Source organism: Drosophila navojoa, chromosome X, assembly GCF_054131105.1.
Source record: "Drosophila navojoa isolate 15081-1374.11 chromosome X, UAZ_NAV_1.0, whole genome shotgun sequence".
In the NCBI taxonomy this organism is placed as follows: Eukaryota; Metazoa; Arthropoda; class Insecta; order Diptera; family Drosophilidae; genus Drosophila; species Drosophila navojoa.
In genome coordinates, this window is record NC_142895.1 from 14733016 (window position 1) to 14748347 (window position 15332).

The 15332-nt window shown below is 40.8% G+C and overlaps 1 protein-coding gene and 1 long non-coding RNA gene across 2 annotated transcripts in view; one reads left to right on the plus strand and one right to left on the minus strand.

Annotated features, from left to right (window-relative positions):
• Window positions 1-15332, plus strand: part of LOC149090638 (uncharacterized) — a 194102-nt gene that overhangs the window by 112239 nt on the left and 66531 nt on the right. The window lies entirely within an intron of this gene.
• LOC108657768 (uncharacterized) lies at window positions 12034-14087 on the minus strand. The gene has a single exon (XM_089264088.1). It carries the CDS (start codon window positions 13673-13675, stop codon window positions 12152-12154), a length of 1524 nt encoding a protein of 507 aa, XP_089120214.1. The 5' UTR covers window positions 13676-14087; the 3' UTR covers window positions 12034-12151.

The window sequence follows — 15332 nt, forward strand, 5'->3', positions numbered from 1 at the left end:
CATTTTAAAAAAAAGTTGAAGTCTCTAGCTCTTGTATCTTCTGAAATCGACGCGTTCATACATACGGACGGACGGACGGACGGACGGACGGACGGACAGACAGACGGACAGGGCCAAATCGACTCAGCTTGTCGCCCCGATCAAGAATATATATACTTTGTGGGGTCTGCCACGCCTCCTTCTGCCTGTTACATACTTTTAACAAAACCATTATACCCTGATTTCCCATTTTCAATGGGTTCAGGGTATAAAAAGGGGTTACCGCGGGATTTGAACTCGCACCCAAGCCATGTTGTGATAAACTCGATCTGCGCGTGATATATACGGACATTTTAGAAAAAAGTTGAAGTCTCTAGCTCTTGTATCTTCTGAAATCGACGCGTTCATACATACGGACGGACGGACGGACGGACGGACGGACAGACAGACGGACAGGGCCAAATCGACTCAGCTTGTCGCCCCGATCAAGAATATATATACTTTGTGGGGTCTGCCACGCCTCCTTCTGCCTGTTACATACTTTTAACAAAACCATTATACCCTGATTTCCCATTTTCAATGGGTTCAGGGTATAAAAAAAAAAAAAACCCAGCCAACGGTCATATTTCAGACATGCAGGAAGAAACTCAATAAAGACCACGAAAAAGATGAATGAGAACAGAATATAATGCAGACATATATGATATGTATATATTTGTATATATATGATATGCATATGTATAAAAGAAATATATATACATACATATATATGCGCTCGGCTGCTAACGAGCTAAATTAAAAGCATTAAGCTCGAGATTATATCAATATTAGCGGCACATAATTGTCTGATTAAGTAGATGCTATGCCATTTACAGCCCACAAGCTGAGTGATACACACACACACACACACACACACACACACACACAGGCACATACACGCGCACAGACATGTCTGGGTGTATGCGTGACGCTGCGCTCGGCAAACGTGTCGTATGCGTAATGTAATTGCCAGCTTTTCGATTTGGCCGTCGGAGGGGGGCAGCGGCAAGCGGTAAGTCTGTCTGCCAACTGGCAAGGATTTCGCTTTGAAGGCTCGTTCACGTTGGCAATTAGCACGTGGCTCACTTTGTCTGTTGCCATCTGTTAAGCTGGCTAAGCAAGCACGATATATATCGCATGTACAGATGTCGATCTCTATGCACTCATAAGCTAAATATAGTTCAGAGTCAATTAATGAGCTGGAAGTTCGATCGATTACGGAATTTGTTAATGACTCTAATGAATCTCGAGTCGATTATCAGCGCCGCAGCTCGACGACTTCAATGTATGTGCGCTACAGTGTATGTAAGTGCGCAGTCTTTCACATGCGTCTGGGCGCTCAGTCTTTCGAAGCATAATAAGTATGTCGCCTCAATTATAACTTCAAACATTTGTTTAGTCCAAAGGACGAACCCGTCATAGACTCGGCCCACATAATTGAAAGCAATTTCCCCATAGCTGCTGCCATTGCCACTCCCACTTTCCCTCTGGTTGCCGTTCTAAAAACCCGAAAAGAAGTACACGCAGAATGAGCGGAAGAAAAAAAACAGCAAAAATAATAAGTTAACGTTTTAAGCGGCTTGGTAAGCGCATGACCTTGTCCTTGCCATGGGCAAAATGGAAATTGCTATGCGGCTGCCTCATTACAATTTAATGTGCTTTGTTTCGACTGTTCGCATTGCAGGCTTAGTCAAGATTTAAATGAAATTATGTACTTAAATGACATGTTCCAACTTGTGCCTAAGACCCGGGCCACAGGATCCAGGACCCAGAGCCCTGGACTCGGCACGCGGCATCCGTCGGCCTGACGATCTAATGCCATGTCCTGTGTCCTGTCATTAAACGAGCACCCATTAAAACGCTTTCGGTTAATTAAAATGCCATCCGAGCTGTCACCCACATCCATATGAGCCCAATGGGATCGCAGGCAACGCGTTAGCGACAACTGATGTGGCTCATCTCCTTGATTAGCTGCAACTGTAATTAATCATGAATTCGTCTGTTTGATTTTTAGGACAGCGAACTCAGACGAATTCCACATACGGAGCAATAGATTAGCGCGTGCAGCTGAACTCAAAATCAAGCGCAATGCAAATCTGGCTATGCATTCCCGAAATATAGCATTGACCTTTGCTGGCTGCATGCCAAGGGGCAAGCGTAAAGCAGGTCAGAGTTTTATTATCAACTATGCTTATACTCGCGGAATAAAGGAAAGAAAAGACTCTCAATTGGCACTTGAATACAAGAGAATTGCATAGAAAGGCAATATTGAGAAAAGTGAAGTGCAGAGCAAGTGAACAGTGTGGGACAAGGTAAGGGGTAGAGAGAAACCTCGAGAGCTAGAACAATGGTCAGAATAAGAAGTGAAGCAAAGAAAGAGGTGAATATAGGCAAATAGTAACAACAGATAGAGGCAGAGCATGTTAGAAAGAGCGAGAAGGACACACACAGAGAAATATAGAAATACATGGGAGAGAGAGAGGTGAAATGAGATAGACATGGAGTGAGAGACCGATATAAAGAGTGTGAATCTCTCAGAGCGAGTGAGATAGAGATAGAGACAGAGCTAAAGACTGCGACGGACAGACACAAGTAGGTAGAGAGGAAGAGAGAGATAGAGAGAGAGACTTAATGTGTGCGAGAAATGAGACAGTTAAAGCGAATATGAACAGGATCGGATAACGAGAGCTAGAAAATATTTGAATACAAAGCAAGAGAGGAAAACGATAGTCAAATCCGTGCGAACGACAGTCCGAACGTCAGTTTAGGAGTAAGTAGAATGGAAAATATAAAATAGAAAATTATTATCACTTTAACAATTCAATGCTGCAGCTAACTTAGTCAAACTTGAAAGGAAAATGCTTCCAGAGTATCTCCCATAAGTGAGACGCAAATAGTGAACCTGAGCTAGCACACCTGCCGCTGCCTGATGATATTGTTCGCTTTACTGTGTTCGTTGGGCTGTAATTCGCTTTGAGCAATATCATGAAACTTGAAGCAAAGTGCTCTGGCCACCTGCTCCCATTTCCCGTTTCCTGCTCCACAGTCAGCTGCTGTCCGGCTGTCTGTGCCGTGGTGTGGCCACTCGACCAGGTAATTTATGCCTGGCATTAGGAGCTGCTGCCTGCAGCTGGCCGCCCTTGGCAAATGCAATTGGGGCATTGCCACTGGCTTGGCCACAGCACGATTGACTCGCAGGTCAAGTGTTGAGCATTCATCACTGCAGCCATGTCACATGTGGGCGTGGCAGCGGGTGAGTGCGTGTGCGTTGTCTTTGAGCTGCAAATAAATTGCAATTTGTACTGCAAACTAATTGAATAATTGGATTTCTATAAGCACTCAAATCGATGCAGCTCCTCTTAATAATCATAAATCCCGGCAATGAATGCAACTTCATTAGATATTTGCCCCCCACTTGGCATTCACTGCACATCAATGGCATTTCATAGGTTAATAATTTAATTAATACAGCCGCTCGTAATACGCAATTCAATTTGAGGACAGACAAAAGCAACCGTTGCATTGCCCGATGCATTTTACATAAGTCACAATTAATTGTGCTGTGCTCTTAATTTCAAGTGAAGGAGAGAAGCTGAAAGAGTGAGAGAGGGAGTGAGGGAGAGGGAGCGAGAAAGAGAGCGTTGTCAACACGTTAAACAGTTTTAATTACAATCAGTCAGGCAGGACAATTGGCTTATATAAGGGAGGCACAGCAACAGAAACAACAAGCCAGGAATCCACTCAACCAATGTGTTGCACATACTGCGATAGGTGGCATGTAATCCCGGCTGGTAAACACGGAAAGTAAACCCTTTGGCAAGGTATATGAAGTTTCCGTAAATCAACACGAATGGCAGCCATAGTTGTAGCTGTGGTTATATATATACATATATACACATACATACGTATACATATAATACAGCATATGGCCATCGACTCCTTATTCCCTTCGATTTGCATAACTGGAAAGGCAAACCGCTTTACATATGTGAAATTAATAAAAATAAAACTTGTCATTGCCTCCAATTGCCTCAAATGTTTCGCTCTGAGACCAAAACCGGGCATTAAAGTTATCCCTTATATTTAAGCAGATGTAAATGACAGTTGAACTCATTTTCCTGATATTCTCTCTCAAGTGGGCAGCTAGAATAGTACGTCTGATATTTATGTGATATATATAGATTGGGATACATCCATCTATTATACAACGTAATATTGCCTTGTGAATAGAATATTCTATTTTCTACGTTAGCAAGTCAAAAATTGCCAAAAATCGACAAAATTTTATCCCCTCGATAACTAAAATATCTGTGTAAATAAAGAATAAAAAAATGTCATTTCGAATTATCGGGACTCGAGTGTAGCAGCAGCAGACTGCTCGACTGTGAGCAGCCGAAATAAGCAGCAGCTCAAGGCAGAAAACTATAAAGAGTTTTCATTAAAGCATTAAAGCAGGCTGAGAAATTGTTTAGTTGTTGCTTGACGTAAAAATGTTATCCGATTGAGTTTGCTTCATGGCTTTTCAATTCTGATTTCTGATTTTTATTGTCCAATTCTTACTCCGCGACAGAGAGAGAGAGAGTGAGATTGGGAGAGAGAGAGATAAGTGTAGCTAAGTGAGATCGCAAAGACTATTGAGGCCATTATGGAAGGAGCATAAGGATGATCAGTGCATGCTGTAAAAAATACTAAAAGTATTACTAGAATGGTAAGTGACCAAATCGATTCTATACTCAACACAAATCAGTCTCTTTTTGTACTATATATATTTAAACATGCATGACTGCCGCATATCATTTGGGCAATTAAATAGCTTGCCAGCGCAATTAAATGGTCGCAAAAGCAATCGAAAAGCAATTCGCTGGCACCATTAAAAGCCAGCGAACACAAATTAAAACGATTCCAGCTAAAGTTTTTCCCAATTATACGAGAATATGCTGCCAGCAAACGAAGGCAATCAAAACGACGACGTTGCACGAAATCGGCTTTCTTTCAATGAGAGGTGGACTAAGTAAACAGGTCCATTGAAATACAGCTGCTGGCATCAAAATACCCTAGTCAAAAGCAAACTGGTGAATGTATTCAGATTACATATCATCGATAGCACCATCTACTTTTAGATAGACATATCCATGACACTCCGATGGTCAATCTTATGCGTATAGTTCATCTTATACCATTCGATTCTTCACATTTATAGGGCAGCAACAATGAGCGAAGCATTTGGCACTTAAAAAATCATTTAAATGACAGCGCTAATTGCTAATGGGCTTGGGTATATGCGTCAATTAACCAGACCGCTGCCAGCGCCCAATAGATCTGATCACGAATGTTCGGACAATAAACCAAATTGTTGCCCTCCCGCATTTTGTTTATGCTTTGAATGTTCTTGCCTAGTGGGCATTCCCATTAGCTGTGACGAATCGCACTTCACAATGAAAGTATTAGAGAAAGAGGGATTGACAGGAGAAGTAAATAGAGAATTTATATACAACAATAGACATTCGCATATACAGATGGATTTGTATATAATAATACAGATACAGATACAGATACAGATACAGATACAGATACAGATACAGATACAGATACAGATGCAATTCCTTCATTTCATTCATTTCCCTTGGCTAAGCCGAATAACAATTATCTGTTTTAATTAGCTATTGCTGAAAGTTCATTTGTATGCTTGACTTAGAACGTGAGCAATCCGAATTGTTACAGCTCCATGAATATATGAAATTGAGTTCGAGTGCATCCGGCTTTTAACTAATTCAGATGCAAATGCAGCAGGCAATGCTCTAGCCCAAAAATCGTTGTCTTAAAAACAGTTTCGCTTCGTATTTCAACTTTGGCGCACGCCCAAAACTGTGGGTCATAAAAAAGTTGGCGAATTGGCAGAGAAAGAGAAATCGACACACCTCCACACACACACACAAACACACACTCACATGCAAACACACTCACACAATGTCTGACTGCTTTACAATGCGCTTAAAGTGCATAACCAAGGCAACGTTTTCAATGCTCATTGCCCATTCAGTGCACTAACTTCATTTAGACCACACTTGGCAGGCTGCCCAGAGCCACTCCCAGAACCACTGTTTTGGACTTTGGACTACCAATTGAATCCGTGCTGATTCCCATTTCCATTGCCAGTTTCAGTTTCAATTTCATTTTCATTTTCAGTTTTTCACTTCACTTCCAGGTACGGCAACTGGACGCCCCTTCATTTGGCTCTGGCTTTAATCGTACCTAGGCTTCGAGCCATGTTTTCACTTAACACACACACAGAGAGAGAGAAAGAGAGGAAGAGCAAGAGAGAGAGAGATGCAGGCCCACAGGCTTGTATGCGGAAATGTGAGCAAACGAATTGCCAAGGGCTGGGGCTAGCTGCAAATTTGTCGTAAATATTAAAATTTTTCATACGTTTATGCAAATTTACTTTCGACAACTTCACTTCCTGTCGCCGCCATTTTCTTTTGTCATGCGTCTACCTTTCAGCGTTTCCTTCGCCGTTCGCCAGCGCCGGCTTCCGTAATGAGGCTGCCCGTGCAGCTGTCTCGACTGCCTGTTTAAACACTTGGCCAAGTTGCCGAGCTGCCGAGTAGTATGTGTGTGCCAGTGTGTGTGTATGTATGTGACTGTGTGTGTGTGTGTGTGTGTGTGTGTGTGTGTGTGTGTGTGTGCCAATCGGTTTGTAAGAGAACGTGTCTTTTTTATATGACAATTTATTAAGTTGAAATTACATTTCAAATAATTTTCATATTATTGTAATGCATGCGTACACAGTTACATATGTATGTATTTGCACAGACTAAAGTACACACACACACACACATACATGCATATGTATGTGCCTAAGTAGCAAATACACACGCAGTCTGTGCCTTTGGCTGTGTTAGTGGCATTTCGTAATAGCCGTGTAATATTTATGTAAATATGTAACTGTTGCCTACATTCCTGCTCCAGCTCCAGCTCCTGCTCCAGCTCGTCTATCTCGTCTGGGCCGTTTCGGCTGTCAGTCAAAGCCTCTCTTGCCACTTGCTTATTTATTCATTTGCATGAATGTTTTCACAAAGATTTTCATTTCATTTCGGCTCACAATCTGTTTGAGTAGACGAAACAAAACAGAAGCTATGGCAATCAATGCCTCAGCTACTTCAGACTCCTGCTGGGAACTCTTTTATCACTTATATCTGCAGCTCACTAACTTATTGAATTGAATTAGCAAACAAAGGTAGAAATTCAATTTCAATTAGACAATGAAGCAATTTCTGGCAATTGTTAGGCTCTAATTTAATTATTTACGTCTCCTCAAATGTTTTTTTTTTTTTTTCTTTTTTTTTTTCATTTTAGTAAATTGTGCAATCATATTTGCTTTAAATTGAATTTAACTGCAAATGCACTAATTCTCATGGATTGTGTTTTTTTTTATATATATATTAAACTGTCTTGTTTTAATTAAGCCTGTTGTTAATTCCACACGCTGCGGTCATCATTCACGCTGCATACAAATTAATTAGCGATTATTCATCAGAGACAATTTAAGTCATATATTTATTGGTCCTTTAAATGCATTTTAAATGCAACAAGGGAAAACGCACTCGCCCCGCGCACCAATTGGAATGACCAATAAAAATGTCAGTAAGAAAGAGCAAAAATATATTTATAGAGATGTGCCAGCCAATAATCGACATTAGAATACCCTATAAAAGAAAAAAAATATAGAATATAAAATGTAAAATATAAAATATAAAATATAAAATATAAAATATAAGATATAAAATATAAAATATAAAATGTAAAATATAAAATGTAAAATATAAAATATAAAATATAAAATATAAATATAAAATATAAATATAAAATATAAAATATAAAATATAAAATATAAAATATAAAATATAAAATATAAAATATAAAATATAAAATATAAAATATAAAATATAAAATATAAAATATAAAATATAAAATATAAAATATAAAATATAACATCTAAAATATATAATATAAAATATTGAATGTAAATAAATCATAATACTAAATTATATATTTTAGTCTGAGCTACCCGCCCTCAACTTTCCACAGGGCAGTGGAGAATGAGCTGCTTGAATATGGCTGCATTTAAAATGTTTGCCACGATGCAGCAGCAACACGCCTATGCTGTGACCGGTGCCACGCCCACAAGTGACGCCCCCTGTCCAGGAAGAGAGACTAAAAATAGAAGCAGGAGCTGCGTTCGCACGTTCGCCAGCTCTTGCATTGTTTGCGCCCACATTGCGCATACGCAGCGTTGCCCCGGCAGCTGCACTTTTTGTTGCCACGCACACAAAACAAAGTCAGTTGTTGTTGCTACACCGAGCTGGTCGTGTATTGGTTTGTTTTTGTGTTTGCCTTCGCTGGCTGACACTGTTAAGGTTGCCGGACAAGTGTTGCATACCAAATGCGTCACGAGCTCTGCTCTGCTCTGCTCTGCTTTACTCTCCTCTGGCCTGTCAGGCAGCTTCACCCAGACACCGCATTGTTGTTGATGCGACTGCCACCTACCACACGTAGCATACCCCATAAGGCCACTCTCCAGCTCATTTGTTAGCTGGCCCCAGTTAACCCCATTTGCATGGCACGAATCTCTTCACTTCTCTGCTGTTGTTTCAATTATGTGCTGCTCCTTCGCTTTGTTTTCTTATCTCGCACACTTTGCCATCGTTGATTATGCGCATGGGGCTTTCAATGAGTGTTGCATACTTTTTGGCTGCACGGAGAACTTCTAATTAAGGCCAAATGCTAAACGCTCAGCTCGACAATAACAACTATCTTGGCATTGTTATCAATGCCTCACCTTAGCTTTAAATTCAGCGTGTGTAGAGGTGAGACGGAGGAGGCTGTGTGGCAGCTTATGCATTAGCTACGCTTGCCACAAAATCACATTTGACGCACACGCACACACATTCGCTTTGCCTGCCCCAAAAGTTAATAAAACAAAGCGAAGAAGAGAATGTTCACACACACACACACACACACACAGACGCACACACACGCACACACAAAGCACAAATGGAGCGGGAAGAGAATCGTGCACTTATATTGAATTTTAAGCTGTTAGCGATAAAGGCGGCTGGCTGACTCTCTGGCTGACTGGCTCTGAGCCACCGCCCGATGGCCATAGACCGGCTGGGTGGCCCACAGCATCTTCAAGTTGGCTTGTGTTTATTTGCCAACATGTGGCAAAATTATTTCCGCTCAAAAATCCACTTCCTGCATTTCATTTTATGTGCTGCCATCGCCGCAATCGCGCGCGCTCGTTTCACCATTTTTATTTTTATTTTGTGTTTTAAGTAAATTGAAAATAAAATGAAGCAGTGCGCTCAAAATAAATCACGGATTGGCAGTTCTCATACAGCTCGCAGCACAGTTGATGTCGCTGCCGCTGACAATGAAGCCCCGTTGCAAAAAATTGCCAAAAAAAAAAGAGCGAAAACCGAAGCGAACAGCAAAAAAAAAAAAAAAAAAAAAAAAAGGGCTCCTGCTTCTGTCACATTGTCAAAGAATTGAATTAAGTTTCGCTTTGAAATTTTTCATTTACTGAAGCACACACACACACACATATCCCCACGCACACCTGTTGATGAGGCATACCAGCAAAAGCAACCAGAAAAGGGAACCAAATTGATAAAAACAAAAAAAGTGTCAGGTGAAACGCGAGCAACGTTCGCAGCTTAGCTCATGACCGTAGCACCTCATCAACCCTTAACCCCTGACCACCACACCCCCTCTCACCCTTACACATGCGGTGGCTGTCCACAGTGGCGTTGCTTAGTTTTGTGTGCTCACATCGCCTGCAATTAAAATGTGAAATCTGAGAATTGCTAAATTATATTTACATTTCGTGCTGTGAACAGGTCAGTATGTGTGTGTGTGTGTGGGTGTGGGTGTGCGGTTGTTGCATTATTAAGTTCCAGCAGCCACGAAGCATAGCGAACAGCTGGTATGCCTGTGGCCACACAATGCCAACAAACTGTTCCCAAAGGGGCAATTCTGTTCCCAGCATGAGCCAACTGTTCCCAGTATTTGCTCTCTTACGCGCGCTCTTAACACCATTTAAGCAAGGCACTGTGCGACTGAACTGTTCCCAAGCAAATATGAGTTCACTACAAGTGAAATTCCTAGGCATTGAGTTGGGGAATAATATTATTTAATAATAATAAAAAAAATAAATTATTTAAATATCAACTAAAATTTCATATACCCATTTTATGATTTATTTATATTTCATAGATTATTGTTTATTGATTTAACAAAATATATACATTAAATAGAATGTATTTTCTATAAAATTTCTGCTTTCTCTCACGACTCACTGCTCAGTTAGGTGACTTGCTATGTCGACTAGGCGGCATTTGAGAACAGTTTTCCCCGCTGGGAACACATTGGTATGCCCAGGCCCCTCCAACAGTAAGTCGATCTGAACAATGCACATTGTGCAATGAGTGCGTAGAGGGTGAACAAATATTCAAGTAAAGCTACAAAGCGATTGAAATCGACTTGTCGAATCTATTTTTCTCCGATTTATCATGGTATTTGGGAAAAGCCCCTTTCATGTTAGCGATAACGAAAACAAGCGCCAGCTCATGCACTGTGTTTGCTCAGAGTGTTATCGGAAAGGCATTACGAATGTCATTTCAAGATATACATATATATATTCATATAAATTATAGATATGATATTTATGAGTGTACATATGTAAGCCCATTCATGTTACTTGTATATTCATAACAAATGATGTTATTTGTAGAGTATTTATAGTTCGGGACTCCCCTCGCTTCTTTAGCTCTTATCTATCCATTTGACAAAACACTCAAATTATAGTGCAAAGCAATGCGTAATTGAGTTTGCTTTATTTTCCATTATTATGTGTTATAACAAAGCTCGTATTAATTGCTCTGCTGCAATCGCAGCTAGTCGTCATTCGATTTAAACAGGACCCTCAACAAATATGTGAATGGGCTTTTGTCACTGTAATTAAGTACTTGTCGATAAGCTGCAATACAACTTTATAATTCACATTAGATGTGAGATTTTTATTAGTAATACTATTCAAAACAATTGTTATGCTCCTTCACTTAAGTGAACTGAGCGTATTATTTTGATGTGGTCTATCCATTCGCAATCCACTCTATGCTAGCCCTGCAAGAGATGCATTTTCCAGTATAAAAACTACAAACTATAAACTATTTTAAATAAACTGCTTGTTATAAATTTAAATAAAATGAGATTTAAGTTCGAGGTAAAAACCAAACAAAAAATATATATCTGCAAATTGCTTTACAGCCTGTTATAGATATACATATAATGCTTGCTTTTAATGACACAAATTATTTCATCAAATATGGAGCTTTAAACTATTTCAATTTTCTATTGAAACTCTGTACGATTCCTGAAATATCTGAAAGAAATAAAAAATTGAATATGTTCGATTCGAATATTCTCTGCCTAAATCACGCCATTTTATAAATATTTCACATTTAAATTTTGCATTCTTTAAATGAAATGAAATAATGATTTAATGTGGCATACTATATAAAATATAGTCAGAGCTTGAAATACTTTTGGTTGGCAAATGCAGAATGCAAATTGCGTGATTAAGTGGATTATTTTGGAGCTTAATAAGCATAAAACTATTCTAGATAAATAATTGCTTATTCAGCCAGGGGCTCAACAAAAACTGAAAATTGATTTATAATTTGCTGTGAACAAAAAAAAATGTATTTATATAAAGATATACATATTTATATACATATATACAAACAAACCCATTAATATAATCCCATTTCCCGAGTGAAACTAAATTATTTGCTTTGTTTCGTTTATAATATTTATTTTGATAAACATTAGAATATAATTGCAAAAAAAAATATGTGTAGATAAATAGGATTTTTTTTAATACTTTTTCATTTTATATAATTTCTTTTTTTTTTTAATGTTTTTTTTTTAATAGTTTTCTTTGTTTTATTGAAGATATATATATTGTTGATATACGCGAACTGTATGAAAAACAAAGTCGTAATGCGGCAGCATTTCGTTAGATATCGTTGGGAGTCAGTGGAATCGGAGGCAGTGCATCAGGCCAATCCTTTCATTGCTTGTCGTTGCCCTTGTTCTTGCCCTTGCCCTTATCCTTGCCTTTGCCCTTACCCTTGCCCTTTCCCTTGCCCTTTCCCTTGCCCTTGTCTTTGCCTTTGCCCTTTCCCTTGCCCTTGTCGTGGGAATGCTTGCCGTGCTTCTTGGATTTTTTATGGGACGTTTTTATGAAGAGTTGTTCGAAGTCGTCAAGAGGTAAAGACTCGAGGTCAAAGTCTGCCCGATGCGGTCCATGATGAGGAGCGCGACGGTGGCCGTATCCTGGACGACGTACATGGCGACGTTTCTGCTTCTTCTCACTAGCAGAGCTAGAGCTAGAACTTGAACTGGAACTGGAACTAGAGCTGGAGCTGGAGCTGGAGCTGGAGCTGGAGCTGGAGCTGGAGCTGGAGCTGGAACTAGAGCTGGAGCTGGAGCTGGAGCTGGAGCTGGAACTGGAGCGACTCACTCGACGCTCATGGTGACCACCCTTGTGGCCATCTCCGTGTCCGTGTCCATGTCCCTGACGGCGCTTGACCCGTTTGTCGGCCCTGCTCTGGCGAGCACCGGCTTTGACAGGTGAAACGGAGCGCGAGCTAGATCTCGATCGGCTCCTCGGCCAAGCCGCGCTCGCCTCCACGGGCCACGGCAGGCCGCTGCCCCGAAAAAACTGCTCCTCCATCACTGGCCAAGCGTAGCTACCGAAGCCACCGCCTCGGGCTATCAGGTTATGCGGCCCAAAGCGGTACGGTCCAAAGTGATGGGGACCGTGATGGGGTCCGTGATGGGGACCGCGGTGCGGACCGTGGCCATGACCATGATGCGGACCATGGCCGTGCTTATGGCCATGGTGGCCATGCTTGCGCCCATGCGACAGCGACCTGGAACGCTCGCGTCGACCATGATGACGAGGTCGTCCGTGTCGTCCAGCCCAGCCATAGAGTCCGTGGCCAAAGTTCTGCTCCGAGCCGGAGCTCGAGCTGCTCGATGAGCTGGAGGAGCTCGAGGAGCTGGAGGAGCTGGAAGAGCTCGAGGAGCTGGAAGAGCTCGAGGAGCTCGAGGAGCTCGAGGAGCTCGAGGAGCTCGAAGAGCTCGAAGAACTCGAGGAAGTGGAGCTGACACTGTTGCTGCGTTTGCGTTTCTGCTCGTTCGGATCCTGGCTCTGGTTCGGTTGCTCCTTCTGCTGCTCCTTCTGCTGCTCCGTCAGCTGCTGCTTGGCCTGCTTCTTGGCCTGCTTCTTGGCTTGCTTTTTGTCCTGCTTCTTCTGCTGCTTCTTCTCGTGCTTCTTGTGCTTCTTGGCATGCTTGGACTGACGACTGTCATCCGTGGCCTGCGCGGCGGCCAGCTGCTCCATAGCCTCCTGCAGCATTGCCTGCGCCTTGTACGCCTTCTTCAGCGCCTTCTTGATGAGCTTGTTGTTCTTGTGCGCCGCGGGCCGCTGCGTGGATTCCGGCTGCTCCTCCTCGAACTCAATGTCACAATCTAGGACCTCCGCCTGAGCGTCCAGCAGCTGCTCGTTGCGTTTCGCTACCTCAGCCATGTTGGGCAAATATGCTACGCTTATCCTTGTTGATGTCTTTGAATTGCGATTGCTCTGCTCTCTTGTGTTGCCTTCCTAGCTATCTCTCTCTATTGCTCTCTCTCTCTCTCGCTGTCGCTCTTTGAGTGACCTACAAAGCCCCAAGCTTCTAACTGATGTTGAACGCTTGCCGGCCGGCAACTTTTATACGCGCCGCTCAACGTTTGTAAACGTTTAACGCTGGCAGCGACGCCGGCCGCAAATAGAGAGAGAGGGCGATAATGAGCGAGAGCGCGCTAAAGATAATGATAAACAGTGGGAGCGAGAGAGGGCGCGCGCTTGACTGAGCTGTGGAGCCAGTTAATGCATCGCAGCCAAATCGTGAGAGCTTGGGCCTATAAAAATAGCCCCTCTTCATATGGACAATTAACAACATGCAGAACATGCATATATATGTATATATGTATATATATATATAATATACATAATATCATACACCTTCCCTGCTATAGACATCAATTTGCTTATTTACTTGACTTTGAATTTCACAATATGGTGAAATATGCAGGGAACTCTCTAGCAACCTCATGAATCAGCAAACGAAATTTGTCATTAGCATTTCTGATAAAATTCCAGTTTAAGCCCTCTTAGTTCTAGATGGTTCTATAGCCAAAGTCCCATACGTTGCTTAATTTTAATTGGAAGATCTATCTATTAATAATCTATCTGTTAATGAGTTCAATGTAGTGCTCCACAGTTCCATATGCGAAACGGTTCATGCACTAATTGAACTGATTCATGTTCATGTTCATAATTCATGTAATTACATACATATGTATATTGACTACAGATCAACTTAATGCTCCACAGCCACAATAATTGTGCATTGGGCTATTCATGCATTAGTCAATTGGTCAATATATTGATGGTATTTTATTGCTAAAACTGGGTTGAACAATTGAGGTTAAGTTGAACACCTAAGAGGTTAGGTCGAAGAACTGAGTTCGAGCTTAGCATGTTACCCCATTGAGCATATTATTTATTATAGATGCACTTAAATTTAACAGTACCATTAAATATTTTTATCATTTACTTTATTTCATAAGAAATTTTGAATGAGATTTGAGAAGCATTTCAAAAGATTCACACAGGCTATTCAACACTTATTCAATTTAGTTTTAGCATTGGACTTTTATAACATTATAAAAACTTAAAAGATTTATATACGACTGAGTCTGCTTTATTTTGAGGCTATAAAAACAAAAGTTGTAAAAAAAAAAATAAATAAAAAATAAGCATAAAATTAGGTTTCTTAAGGGCAGATTTAAGAACCTTTACTTGATCCCATATTTATATTTTTATATATAAATATTTATATATTATCATTAGATCACTTCACAGTTCGGATCAAGTGGAACATAATTTGAAAATTTCATTCAAACACTACTAGATATACGTTTACTACAGGTATATCTCAATGCCTTTAGCTTGTCTTGTGTTTCGTTCATAGCACAATTATGTACTTATAAAAAAATAGAGACATTTCTTTAATACTTTGGCTGCACTGAATCGTAGAGACAACAACTCGGGCACACTGCAGCTAAGAGACTGAATAGCACAATCTTTCGAGATAGATTTATTGCAGCTCAGACAACTATAAACACACTTATGTATATAG

Bases quoted from the DNA above. Each gene is read 5' to 3' on its own strand.
- LOC108657768 (XM_089264088.1), bottom strand. From the start codon at position 13,675: ATGGCTGAGGTAGCGAAACGCAACGAGCAGCTGCTGGACGCTCAGGCG.